This window comes from Delphinus delphis, chromosome 7, assembly GCF_949987515.2.
Source record: "Delphinus delphis chromosome 7, mDelDel1.2, whole genome shotgun sequence".
NCBI classification, from domain to species: Eukaryota; Metazoa; Chordata; class Mammalia; order Artiodactyla; family Delphinidae; genus Delphinus; species Delphinus delphis.
Window position 1 is genome coordinate 54,516,493 of NC_082689.1, and position 14,280 is coordinate 54,530,772.

The window sequence follows — 14,280 nt, forward strand, 5'->3', positions numbered from 1 at the left end:
CAACTTTCAATTCGTCCATGCGTCTTTAAAAAATAACACTTTATTTCATCTACAATAAAGCTATATTAGTTTTTAAAAAAACTACGTTACAAATATTTTGGAAAATAAGAAAAATCACCCACAATCCCATTGACCACTATTAGCATTTTTTTAAATTTCCTCCTTTTTTCATCCTATCCATATTTTATATGGCTGTACTCCTATATAAAGTCTTATGTGCTGCCTTTTTATATAATATGCCACCATAAGCATTTACTATGTTATTATATAGTTTTCATAAAAGCAGCTTTCCTGAAAATGTCCATGAATGTTTAACAATTTGCTAAGGTTGACCGTTTTCACATCATAGGACCTATCAGTTATCATAATAAGACAAAAGTCCCTTTGAAGGTGTCAGTATTCTAATTGAAGAGAAGCATCATATTTGGTTATCAATATTGCATTTCTTGTCACTGAATATCGAGTTGAACTCTACGAGGCTTGTTCATGCCTCTCACTGGCTGCTCTACTCCAGTGATTTGCTCAGAAAGTGAAGCCCTCCCACTCAGATCTCTCTCTCAGCACACCTCTAGGCACAACCATACTCCAAACACACAGTTTTTATGTGAAAATAACCAGTTCTCTATTGAACATAATATTATGAAAACATGTTTTGCTTTCATTAGTGAAAATGGCATGCGGAAAAAGATCTCATTGAGCAATGGTCCTTCAAGTTTCTAGGTTGTTTCAAACTCCTAAACAGTCTTCTGTCCAATGGCTATTACTTTAAGAACTGGTGTACTTCCAGGTTAAATTCCAAACCTCTCAAAGGTCATTCTGAGATTTGGGGTCTCCTGTGCTGCTCAGATTCACTGGTCACACAGAAAAAAATTATCTCCCCCTTTCCCCTCTGGAGAGTAAACTGGACACAAAAAGTAGTCATGCCTCTCTTCACCCCTCTCCTGTCTCCCTCTGTGCATTTTCCTCCCAACACTGCCCTCTTACCTGACTCACAAATTACCAAAAAAAAAATGTGTGTGTGTGTGTGTGTGTGTATGTGTGTGTGTGTGTGTGTATATATAGATATAGTTATAGATATAGATATGTATAAAACTGTTCCTTCAGTTTCTACTAAAGCAGGGGCAACCAGTAACTACTGCAAACCTACTTCATTTTAAAATATGGTTGAATATAGACACAAGGAAAGAAAAAAACAAACCAAATCAATTAATAAACACAAAATCTCACTCTTTTCATAACAACATTTTTGTCTCCCTTTTAAAAACAGAGGGTAACAAATATTGAGCCCAGTAGTCCATTGATGTCAAACAACTGAAAACCTTTTCCTCTTATTTCCAGATGTGCCAGGTCCTGTTGGAACACCATTCCTGTCTCACAACCTAACCAACGACTCCTGCAAACTGACATGGTTTTCTCCAGAAGATGATGGAGGCTCTCCAGTCACCAATTACGTCATTGAAAAGCGGGAAGATGACCGCAGAGCATGGACCCCAGTGACATACACAGCTACCCGACAAAATGCCACCGTCCAGGGTCTCATTCAAGGAAAAGCCTACTTTTTCCGAATTGCAGCTGAAAATAGTATTGGCATGGGCCCGTTTGTTGAGACAACAGATGCGCTTGTCATAAGAGATCCAATAAGTAAGTACAATTTAAAACAATTCCATCTTTAATTACTTTTTCACTCATTTAATAAAAGACTATAGTGACAAAGTAGGTACACAAATGCCAAGCATTTCATTCATTTGGCAAGCATTCATTAGGTAAATACGTAGTCTCTGATGTTGGTAGTATTTGAACGTGACTATGAAAGAGATTGTGGGAATATATATGATTCTTCAAATCCTCCCATGTAATACTACATGGATTCTTTTTTTAATTTCCAACTTAATGGCATGAACATGAAGTATTTTCCTAACTCTAAAACTACCAACTCTGGGGACTTCCCTGGCAGTCCAGTGGTTAGGACTCCGAACTTCCAGTGTGGTGGGGTGGCGGGCGGGTTCGATCCCTGCTCAGGGACCTAAGATCCCACAGGCTGTGTGGCGCGGCCAAAACATTTTTTAAAAGAAATTAAAAAACATTAAAACTACCAACTCTGGGGGACTTTGCTGAATTATTTGGCCTCAATGAACCTCTATTTCCTCATCTGGAAATTAGATTGTATTGAGTGCCTTTCAGCTCTACTCATTTTATGTTGAGATTTCTTTTGTTACTTATCAAAACGAATAGTTTAATGTTTAAACGCAATCCTCAAAAAGCATTATTTACTACATTTTCTATTACATTCTTAACATGACATTCGTCTCACTGTCATTCCACACTTGCAGCTGTACCAGAGCGTCCTGAAGACCTAGAAGTCAAAGAAGTTACTAAAGATTCTGTTTCTCTGACTTGGAATCCCCCTAAGTATGATGGCGGATCCGAAATTATCAACTATGTCCTAGAAAGCCGTCTCATTGGAACTGAGAAGTTCCACAAAGTTACAAATGACAACTTGCTTAGCAGGAAGTACAGTGTGAAAGGCTTAAAAGAAGGCGATACCTATGAGTACCGTGTCAGTGCCATCAATATTGTTGGACAAGGCAAACCATCATTTTGCACCAAGCCAATCACTTGCAAGGATGAGCTAGGTATGTGTCAAATGCAGCTTACACTTTGAAAACGTGTACACTTATAGGTTTACCTTAAGACATCAAACTGACTTTCCTTTATACATTTCAGCTCCTCCAACGCTTGACCTCGACTTCAGAGATAAACTCACGATTCGAGTTGGTGAAGCTTTTGCCCTCACTGGCCGTTACTCAGGCAAACCAAAGCCTAAGGTTACTTGGTTCAAAGATGAAGTTGATGTGCTAGAAGATGACTGCACTCATATAAAGACCTCGCCAACAACACTTGCTCTAGAGAAGCTCAAGGCCAAGCGTTCAGATTCTGGCAAATACTGTGTGGTTGTGGAGAACAGTACAGGCTCCAGGAAAGGTTTCTGTCAAGTTAATGTCGTTGGTAAGTATTATTTAGCAAGAATTAGAGACATTCTGTTCTTTCCAAAGCAGAAGTGGAAATAACATTTTGTGGTGTGATTTTTTTTTTTTTTTTTCCTCAGACCGTCCTGGACCACCGGTAGGACCAGTTGTTTTTGATGACGTGACCAAAGATTACATGGTTATCTCTTGGAAGCCACCTTTAGATGACGGAGGCAGTGAAATTACTAATTATATTATTGAGAAGAAGGAAGTGGGCAAAGACGTTTGGATGCCGGTGACATCTGCAAGTGCTAAAACAACATGCAAAGTTTCTAAACTGCTTGAAGGAAAAGATTATATTTTCCAGATACGTGCTGAAAATCTGTATGGAATAAGTGATCCTCTGGTGTCTGATTCAATGAAAACCAAAGATCGTTTCAGTATGCATCATATTTCTTTTCAGTGATTCGATGTTTGATATTGTTAACGGGAAGAATTAAATTTCTAACATATTTTGCTAATGTTTGTTATAGGGGTTCCTGATGCACCTGACCAGCCAGTTGTTACAGAAGTTACCAAAGACTCTGCATTAGTCACCTGGAACAAGCCAAATGATGGCGGAAAGCCCATCACAAACTACATCCTGGAAAAGAGAGAAACGATGTCTAAACGATGGGCTAGAGTTACCAAAGAGCCTATCCATCCATACACTAAGTTTACGGTTCCTGATCTTCTAGAAGGGTGTCAGTATGAATTCCGGGTTTCTGCAGAAAACCAAATTGGTATTGGAGACCCAAGCCCACCATCCAAACCAGTCTTTGCTAAAGATCCAATTGGTATAGTACTAAAGCATTCTTTCAGCTTTCATTTTATCCAACTTTGTTTTCAGCTATATTCTAACTCCTTTTTGGTTTTCTCTTTTATTATGTAGGGAAACCAAGTCCACCTATTAATCCTGAAGCAATAGGTACAACACATAATTCAGTTGATCTAACCTGGCAGCCACCACGTCATGATGGTGGGAGCAAGATTCTGGGTTATATTGTTGAATACCAGAAAGTTGGAGATGAAGAATGGAAAAGAGCCAATCACACTCCTGAGTCATGTCCTGAAACTAACTATAAAGTCACTGGTCTTCGGGATGGTCAATCCTATAAGTTCAGAGTAAGAGCAGTCAACGTAGCCAGTGAATCAGATCCAGCTCATGTTCCCGAGCCAGTGCTAGTAAAAGACAGATTCGGTGAGTATAATGTTCTCAGCTGCCTTTGCAAGGAAGACAGGTTTCATTGTCTATGCTTAAGTGTAAAATATATTAACAAAACAAATCTGTAAGTACTGTTCTCTTTATTCTAGAACCCCCTGAGTTGATTCTTGATGCCAACATGGCAAGAGAACAACACATAAGGGTTGGTGATACCCTAAGACTTAGTGCCGTCATCAAAGGAGTGCCGTTCCCAAAAGTAACTTGGAAAAAAGAAGACAGAGAGGCTCCAACTAAAGCAAGAATTGATGTTACTCCAGTTGGTAGCAAGCTTGAAATCTGTAATGCTGCCCACGAAGATGGTGGAATTTATTCCTTAACAGTGGAGAATCTAGCTGGTTCAAAAACTGTCTCAGTAAAAGTACTTGTATTAGGTAAGAATTTTAGTACTTGTGATGTACTTAATGCAATAGCATATAAAAGTAACTCTAAATACATTTTGAGTTCTTATCTGGATTAAATCACTTATATAACTGCATTACTTAACACTTTTCAGATAAGCCTGGGCCACCTAGAGATCTGGAAGTCAGTGAAGTTAGGAAAGATTCTTGTTACCTTACTTGGAAGGAACCACTGGATGATGGTGGTTCTGTCATTACAAATTATGTGGTTGAGAGGAGAGATGTTGCCAGTGTCCAGTGGTCACCTCTTTCAACTACATCAAAGAAAAAGAGTCACTTTGCTAAACATCTTACTGAAGGCAATCAGTATCTCTTCCGAGTAGCTGCTGAGAACCAGTATGGACGTGGTCCTTTTATAGAAACATCTAAACCCATCAAGGCTCTGGATCCCCTACGTAAGTTGCTCTCTTTGGATACAAAAGTACTGTTTTACTGTTTTGAGAATATTGTTTATTCATCATAACTTCTTCTTCTTAAAAGATCCTCCAGGGCCACCCAAGAACCTACACCATGTAGATGTTGACAAGACTGAAGTCTCCCTTGTTTGGAATAAGCCAGATCGTGATGGTGGCTCTCCAATCACTGGATATTTGGTGGAATATCAAGAAGAGGGCACCCAAGACTGGATTAAGTTCAAGACTGTGACAAACTTAGAGTGTGTTGTTACCGGACTACAACAAGGAAAGACCTATAGATTCCGTGTAAAAGCTGAAAACATTGTGGGTCTTGGTCTTCCTGACACAACTATCCCAATAGAATGTCAAGAAAAACTAGGTAATTTTTAGATTGGAATTATTTTCTTTCTTTTTAAAATTATTCATATTGTGAAAATCAAAATCTAATTTCCTCATGTTTCCTTTCCAGTGCCTCCATCTGTGGAGCTGGATGTGAAATTAATTGAAGGCCTTGTGGTAAAAGCTGGAACTACAGTCAGATTCCCTGCCATTATAAGAGGTGTACCTGTTCCTACTGCAAAGTGGACAACCGATGGGAATGAGATTAAAACAGATGAACACTATACCGTTGAAACTGACAACTTCTCATCAGTACTCACCATTAAGAACTGCTTAAGGAGAGACACTGGGGAACATCAGATCACAGTTTCCAATGCAGCTGGCGCCAAAACAGTGGCTGTACATCTTACTGTTCTTGATGTTCCTGGTCCACCAACAGGCCCTATTAATATTCTGGAAGTTACCCCTGAACATATGACTATCTCATGGCAGCCACCTAAGGATGATGGAGGAAGCCCTGTGATAAATTATATTGTTGAGAAAAAAGACACAAAGAAAGACACATGGGGTGTTGTCTCTTCAGGAAGCAGTAAGACAAAGCTGAAAGTCCCACATCTGCAGAAGGGCTGTGAATATGTCTTCCGAGTGAAAGCAGAGAATAAGATTGGTGTTGGCCCTCCCCTTGACTCCATACCTACTGTTGCTAAACATAAGTTTAGTCCTCCATCTCCTCCCGGTAAACCAGTAGTTACTGACATTACTGAAAATGCTGCAACAGTGTCTTGGACTCTGCCAAAATCTGATGGTGGCAGTCCAATAACTGGTTACTATGTGGAACGTCGAGAAGTAACAGGCAAATGGATGAGGGTCAACAAAACACCTCTAGTGGACATGAAGTTTAGAGTGACTGGACTCTACGAGGGAAATACATATGAGTTTAGAGCTTTTGCTGAGAATCTTGCAGGACTAAGCAATCCGTCCCCAAGTTCTGATCCAATAAAAGCTTGCCGGCCCATCAAACCACCTGGACCACCTATTAATCCTAAGCTGAAAGACAAGACCAGAGAAACAGCTGACCTGGTGTGGACAAAGCCTCTCAGTGATGGTGGTAGCCCCATTCTGGGCTATGTAGTGGAATGTCAGAAAGCTGGAGCAACACAGTGGAGCAGGATTAATAAAGATGAACTCATTAGGCAATGTGCCTTTAGGGTACCTGGACTAACTGAAGGAAATGAGTACAGATTCCGAATAAAGGCAGCTAATATTGTGGGAGAGGGAGAGCCAAGAGAGCTAGCAGAATCTGTGATTGCAAAGGACATCCTTCATCCTCCAGAAGTAGAACTTGATGTTACCTGTCGTGATGTTATTACCGTTAGGGTGGGCCAAACTATCCGCATTCTTGCTCGGGTCAAAGGCAGACCTCAACCAGACATAACTTGGTCCAAGGAAGGCAAAGTATTGGCCCGAGAAAAGCGGGTTGACCTAATTCACGATCTACCTCGTGCTGAGTTGCAAATTAAAGAAGCTGTTAGAGCTGATCACGGCAAGTATATCATCTCAGCTAAGAACAGCAGTGGACATGCCCAAGGTTCTGCTATCGTTAATGTCCTTGACAGACCTGGACCCTGCCAGAATTTAAAGATCAGCAACGTAACCAAAGAGAACTGTACAATTTCTTGGGAAAACCCTCTAGATAACGGTGGCTCAGAAATAACAAACTTCATAGTGGAATATCGCAAACCAAACCAGAAAGGCTGGTCAATTGTTGCTTCAGATGTCACTAAGCGATTAATCAAGGCCAACCTTTTAGCCAACCATGAATACTATTTCCGAGTTTGTGCAGAAAATAAAGTAGGTGTTGGGCCAACCACTGAAACAAAAACTCCAATTCTGGCTATTAACCCTATTGATAGACCAGGTGAGCCTGAAAACCTTCATATTGCAGATAAAGGAAAGACATTTGTCTACCTAAAATGGAGGCGGCCTGCTTATGATGGTGGTAGCCCAAATCTATCATATCATGTTGAAAGGAAGCTGAAGGGCTCTGATGACTGGGAAAGAGTGCATAAAGGAGGCATTAAAGAAACCCACTACATGGTTGACAAATGTGTTGAAAACCAGATTTATGAGTTCAGAGTGCAAACGAAGAATGAAGGTGGGGAAAGTGACTGGGTGAAGACAGAGGAAGTTATTGTAAAGGAAGACCTGCAGAAACCAGTACTTGATCTGAAATTAAGTGGTGTGCTAACTGTCAAAGCAGGGGACACCATTCGACTTGAGGCAGGTGTTAGAGGCAAACCATTTCCAGAAGTTTCATGGACGAAGGACAAAGATGCGACAGACTTAACAAGATCACCAAGGGTCAACATTGCTACCAGTGGTGATTCATCTAAATTTTCTCTTACTAAAGCAAAGCGAAGTGATGGTGGTAAATATGTAATTACAGCAACTAACATAGCTGGCAGTTTTGTGGCCTTTGCCACTGTCAATGTTTTAGATAAGCCTGGGCCTGTAAGAAATCTGAAAATTTTTGACGTGTGTAGTGATAGGTGTTCTCTTCGCTGGGATCCACCAGAGGATGATGGTGGCTGTGAAATCCAAAATTATATTTTAGAAAAATGTGAGAGCAAGAGAATGGTTTGGTCTACCTTTTCTGCTGCTATCTTAACACCTGGTACTACAGTAACACGTCTCATAGAAGGGAATGAATATATTTTCAGAGTCCGTGCAGAAAATAAAATAGGCACAGGGCCTCCAACAGAAAGTAAACCAGTCATTGCAAAAACCAAATATGATAGACCTGGTCGCCCTGACCCCCCAGAAGTCACTAAAGTAAGCAAAGAAGAGATGACTGTGGTTTGGACGCCACCTGAATATGATGGTGGAAAGTCCATCACAGGATACTATTTGGAGAAAAAGGAAAAACATTCAATACGATGGGTCCCTGTCAACAAGAGTGCGATCCCTGAGAGACGTTTGAAAGTACAGAATCTCCTCCCAGGACATGAATATCAGTTCCGTGTCAAGGCAGAAAATGAAGTTGGAATTGGAGAACCAAGCTTGCCATCAAGGCCAGTGGTGGCAAAAGACCCCATAGGTATGATGTTCTTGCTTTTTCTGGTATTACACCAACTCTTGATCTCAGGCACAGAGGTATTAGACAAATAAGTTAAATCCACAGCATCAAAACTTTAATCTTAGCCAGTAGTTTTCCAAATAGATCTTTTACCAAATCGCCTAAAATGTACCAACAATGGTAGATTCTAATTTTATGAAGGAAAATAAGGAGGACTGAGTCATTGAGAAATTGAATGTACTATCTGTGGTTAATTAAGGATGGACTATATAGAATTACTCATTAACGTAACACTAGTAGTTGTTAACCATGTGTAAATTTATTCTTATATAATTTACTTTCAGAACCACCTGGTCCACCGACCAATCTCAAAGTGGTTGATACAACCAAAAGTTCCATAACTCTTGGGTGGGGAAAACCGGTGTATGACGGTGGCGCACCAATCATTGGATATGTTGTGGAAATGAGACCAAAGAGACCAGATACATCACCTGATGAAGGCTGGAAAAGGTGTAGTGCTGCAGCGCAACTCGTTCGCATGGAATTCACCGTGACCAGCTTGGATGAAAACCAGGAATATGAGTTCAGGGTTTGTGCCCAAAACCAAGTTGGCATTGGGCGCCCTGCAGAACTAAAGGACGCTATTAAACCTAAAGAAATCCTAGGTGAGGCCCTATGTTATCACTTGATTCATTCATGTTTCACTTCTCACATGATTTCCCCACATTCTGAAGTCAACTGACGGCTTTTGTGTCATTTGCAGAACCTCCAGAGATTGATTTGGACGCCAGCATGAGAAAACTGGTCACAGTGAGAGCAGGATGCCCTATTCGACTATTTGCCATAGTGAGAGGGCGACCAGCCCCTAAGGTCACTTGGCGAAAAGTGGGTATTGATAACGTGGTCAGAAAGGGACAAGTTGATCTGGTTGATACTATGGCCTTCCTTGTCATCCCCAATTCTACCCGTGATGACTCAGGAAAATACTCCCTGACGCTTGTGAACCTGGCTGGAGAAAAGGCCGTGTTCGTGAATGTCAGAGTATTAGGTGGGTTATAAACAAGCGTCTTCCTCCCCTTCAAAAATGCCTTAGTTAATAAGGAGGCTGAGGGGACTCGTATATATGATTTTGTCGTCCTTCACAGATACTCCTGGACCTGTGTCTGATTTAAAAGTTTCGGATGTCACTAAAACATCATGCCACATTTCCTGGGCCCCTCCCGAGAACGATGGTGGGAGCCAAGTGACACATTACATTGTGCAGAAACGTGAGGCAGATAGAAAGACGTGGTCGACAGTCACCCCAGAAGTCAAGAAAACGAGCTTCCACGTCAGCAATCTTGTCCCTGGGACTGAGTATTTCTTCAGAGTAACTGCTGTCAATGAGTATGGCTCCGGCGTCCCAACAGACATCCCCAAACCAGTGCTCGCAACAGATCCTCTAAGTAAGTTACATCCTTTCTCCCTCCTTTTAACTCCAGTCCCCGACCTCAGCAAAATCAAGATACCGAAACATTTTACTCCACTAATGAAAGGGCCTTCACTTGTAGAAACCTAAACAGTACAAATAAATATCTAACTCACTCACTGAAGACTTTTTTGATCTGACTCATCCGTGTCCTTTTTACTTGCAACATCCCGAACCATAGTTTCCATATACTCTGAAGCAAGTGGCATACGAAAACATTTATGCGTATTTCCAAAGGGATGGATTAGGTTACCTGGGTGATTTTTTCTTCTAGGTGAGCCGGATCCCCCCAGGAAACTAGAAGTTACTGAAATGACAAAGAACAGCGCTGCGTTAGCCTGGTTACCTCCCCTGCGCGATGGAGGTGCCAAGGTCGACGGCTACATCGTTAGTTACAGAGACGAAGAGCTGCCTGCAGGTCACTGGACAGAGTACTCGGTGGTGAAAGACCTCAGCCTTGTCGTCACCGGCCTCAAGGAAGGAAAGAAATACAAATTTAGGGTAGCGGCCAGAAATGCTGTTGGAGTCAGTTTGCCAAGAGAAGCTGAGGGAGTGTATGAAGCCAAAACACAGCTGTGTAAGTAGTCAGAGTCGTTTTCCATGCGATAAAAGTTTATGAGGATTTTCTTTCGACATGTAGATGTTTATCCCTGAAGAAGCTAGTTCCAGAAGTACTTGAAATATAGTAGAGAACAGTGGTTTGGAAACACCTGGACCCACAACAGGTAGTAAATACACCTTAAATCATGACACAGGACACACGTACATATATATGACTTAGAAAAAGTTTCTTAAAGCAACACCCATTCTTATCATGTATGCTGGCCTCAGATATTCTCAATTCGTTTCGATCCCATGCTCTTTAAAAAGTATCAGCAGTAATGCAAACATTAATTTGAATCCACTAATGGGTTGCAATCCACAATTTGAAAAGCACTAGTATAGTTCCCCACCAGAGGAAATTTAACCTCCCTGCCAAATTAACGTATCTTCATCTTACTTTTAGTGCCACCCAAGATCCTTATGCCAGAGCAAATTATTATCAAAGCTGGGAAGAAACTCCGAATTGAAGCCCATGTGTATGGAAAGCCTCATCCGATCTGTAAATGGAAAAAAGGAGAAGATGAAGTTGTCACATCCAGCCACCTGGCAGTACATAAAGCAGACAATTCTTCAGTTCTGATCATAAAAGATGTTGCTAGGAAAGACAGCGGTTACTATAGCCTCACTGCAGAAAACAGTTCTGGGACAGACACTCAGAAAATCAAAGTTATTGTCATGGGTAGGTTACGTGTTAGACAAATGGCCATCCAAATATGAGTATCAGAAACATATTTTACAGTCAAATCCCTATTCTTACATTTCTTTCCTCTCGGTTCATGCAGACGTTCCTGGACCCCCTCAGCCTCCGTTTGACATTTCTGACATAGATGCCGATGCCTGCTCCCTGTCATGGCACATCCCCCTGGAGGACGGAGGCAGTAACGTCACCAATTACATAGTGGAGAAGTGTGACGTGAGCAGGGGTGATTGGGTGACAGCGCTAGCTTCAGTGACAAAAACTTCCTGCAGGGTTGGAAAACTGATCCCAGGCCAAGAGTATATCTTCCGGGTCCGTGCTGAGAATCGATTTGGCATTTCAGAGCCTCTCACATCTCCAAAGATGCTGGCTAAGTTCCCATTTGGTATGTTTCTTTCAGGAAGAAAAAAAAATTGTGTTTTCTTTCTAGTCTGTTACTTAGGCTAGAAACTGATATTTCCCTGAACTTCATCTCCAGATGTTCCCAGTGAACCCAAGAATGCACGAGTCACTAAAGTCAACAAAGACTGCATATTCGTGGCGTGGGATAGACCAGACAGCGATGGAGGGAGCCCCATTACCGGCTACCTGATTGAACGCAAAGAAAGAAACAGTTTGCTCTGGGTGAAAGCTAACGATTCCCCTGTCCGGTCAACTGAATATCCCTGTCCTGGCCTGGTAGAAGGCCTTGAGTATTCATTCAGAATCTATGCCCTAAATAAAGCTGGACCCAGCCCACCCAGCAAACCAACTGAATATGTAACTGCGAGAACGCCAGTTGGTGAGTAATTTTTTTGAGTAATTTTTTTTTTTAAAGTATTATGAGGACACATTTAAATCTTGGAGTCTCTGAAGGTTACTATTTCCATTCAGGAATATGTTCTGGGTGACACTGTGAAACACAGAGTTTAAAATTTCTGCTGTTAAGATCAATGCTGAGAATATCTCTTTTGGTTTTAGATCCTCCTGGAAAGCCTGAAGTTATTGATGTTTCCAAGAGTACTGTGTCCCTCATCTGGGCCCGTCCAAAACATGATGGAGGCAGCAAAATTGCTGGCTATTTCGTAGAAGCTTGCAAACTTCCTGGTGATAAGTGGGTACGGTGTAATACTTCACCTCACCAGATTCCCCAGGAAGAGTACACAGCTACTGGCCTAGAAGAGAATGCTCAGTATCAATTTAGAGCCATTGCCAAGACTGCGGTAAACATTAGCCAGCCTTCTGAACCTTCTGATCCAGTGACTATCATGGCAGAAAATGGTAAGATTCTGTTGAACATTACAGGCAAAGGTGGACGGCACTCATAATGTATATTTCTCCTTATAAAAAACTAAATCTACACCTATGGAAATAAGGACAAGTAAAATGATAGGTACTTTGTATACAGACACTAAAAAATGATTATGGAGAATCTTAATAATATGCTAAACTAAAAAACAGGATACAAAACTGTGTGGACCGCATAATTTTAACCATACACAGGCACAGGCACAAGAAGGTGCCAAAGAAATGCACCAAAATGATAAGAGTGAAGCTTTAAGGATGCTGGAATGATGGGCGATCTTTACTTTTTTCTTCATACTTTCAGCGTTATCAAATTTCGGCATTTCTTTTATAATGAATAATGTTACTTTAAAAAAATCCCACCTTGAAAAAGACAGCGTATGGATTTCCGACTTTTATCAGTAAGAATTATATAATATAGCTTTGCATATATTAAATCCTTTTATCTTATTTCTTTCTAGTTCCTCCCAGGATAGACCTGAGTGTGGCTATGAAATCTTTGCTCACTGTGAAAGCTGGAACGAATGTTTGCCTGGATGCTACTGTTTTTGGTAAACCAATGCCCACAGTCTCTTGGAAGAAGGACGGCACGCCGCTGAAAGCATCAGAAGGCATCAAGATGGCCATGCAGCGGAACCTGTGTACCCTGGAGCTGTTCAGTGTGAGTCGGAAAGACTCAGGGGACTATACCATCACTGCCGAAAACGCAAGTGGCTCCAAATCAGCCACCATCAAGCTCAAAGTGTTAGGTAACTAAAGCACTTCACTAGAATCTCATGCTTCCCTTTGGTTAATGTGATGTCACAGAATTTACAAAATAATATGTGAGAAGAGATACCTATCTCGATGTATCTTTCGTCATCGCAGAATTATTCTCATCACAGAAAAAGAGCGTTTTACAGCCGAAAAGACCACTAGAGATCACATATTCCAGTTACATAATTTTAGATATGAGGAAATGAAGATTCGGAAAAATTAAGTAACTTCCAAGGTCGTATAGGAAGTTAATGACAACATAAAGGCTGCAGCCCAGGTCTCCAGACCTCCACTCTACTCATTCCCTATTTCACATGTGCGAGTGAAAGACCTCACTTTTCTTTCTTATCCTTTCAGATAAACCAGGTCCTCCAGCATCTGTTAAAGTCAACAAAATGTATTCAGATCGTGCAATGCTTTCTTGGGAACCTCCTCTTGAAGATGGGGGCTCAGAAATCACCAACTATGTTGTTGACAAACGTGAAACGAGCAGACCCAACTGGGCACAAGTCTCTGCCACTGTGCCCATCACCAGCTGCAGCGTGGAGAAACTGATAGAAGGCCATGAGTATCAGTTCCGAATTTGTGCTGAAAATAAATACGGAGTGGGCGACCCGATCTTAACTGAACCAGCAATTGCTAAAAACCCATATGGTAAGAACATTTTCCTGAGGTTTTTCTCTTTTTTTTTAAACACCTTTATTGGAGTATAATTGCTTTACAATGGTGTGTTAGTTTCTGCTGTATAACAAAGTGAATCAGCTATACCTATACATATATCCCCATATCCCCTCCCTTTTGGGTCTCCCTCCCCCGCTCCCTATCCCACCCCTCTAGGTGGTCACAGAGCACCGAGCTGATCTCCCAGTGCTATGTGGCTGCTTCCCACTAGCTATCTATTTTACATTTGGTAGTGTATATATGTCCATGCCACTCTCTCACTTCATCCCAGCTTACCCTTACCCGTCCCCGTATCCTCAAGTCCATTCTCTAGGTCTGCGTCCTGCCCCTACATTCTTCAGAACGATTTTTTT

General features: G+C 41.4%; 1 protein-coding gene and 1 long non-coding RNA gene across 2 annotated transcripts in view; one reads left to right on the forward strand and one right to left on the reverse strand.

Moving 5' to 3' along the window:
- Positions 1-14,280, forward strand: part of TTN (titin) — a 281,802-nt gene that overhangs the window by 211,508 nt on the left and 56,014 nt on the right. Inside the window, 20 exon segments of the mRNA XM_060016520.1 lie at positions 1,339-1,641; positions 2,331-2,633; positions 2,725-3,006; positions 3,107-3,406; positions 3,500-3,802; positions 3,898-4,206; positions 4,320-4,601; positions 4,724-5,023; positions 5,109-5,402; positions 5,493-8,459; positions 8,783-9,103; positions 9,202-9,486; positions 9,584-9,883; positions 10,181-10,483; positions 10,913-11,188; positions 11,292-11,591; positions 11,685-11,987; positions 12,167-12,466; positions 12,952-13,239; positions 13,604-13,900. Of these exon segments, the coding sequence (XP_059872503.1) occupies positions 1,339-1,641; positions 2,331-2,633; positions 2,725-3,006; positions 3,107-3,406; positions 3,500-3,802; positions 3,898-4,206; positions 4,320-4,601; positions 4,724-5,023; positions 5,109-5,402; positions 5,493-8,459; positions 8,783-9,103; positions 9,202-9,486; positions 9,584-9,883; positions 10,181-10,483; positions 10,913-11,188; positions 11,292-11,591; positions 11,685-11,987; positions 12,167-12,466; positions 12,952-13,239; positions 13,604-13,900 (8,616 nt within the window).
- LOC132428526 (uncharacterized) overlaps positions 9,772-14,280 on the reverse strand; it is a 62,405-nt gene continuing 57,896 nt past the window's right edge. The window contains exons 4-5 of the long non-coding RNA XR_009520141.1: positions 10,907-11,006; positions 9,772-10,213 (exon numbers count right to left, since the gene is read on the reverse strand). This is a non-coding gene — a long non-coding RNA (uncharacterized lncRNA). The remainder of the gene's footprint in view (positions 10,214-10,906; positions 11,007-14,280) is intronic.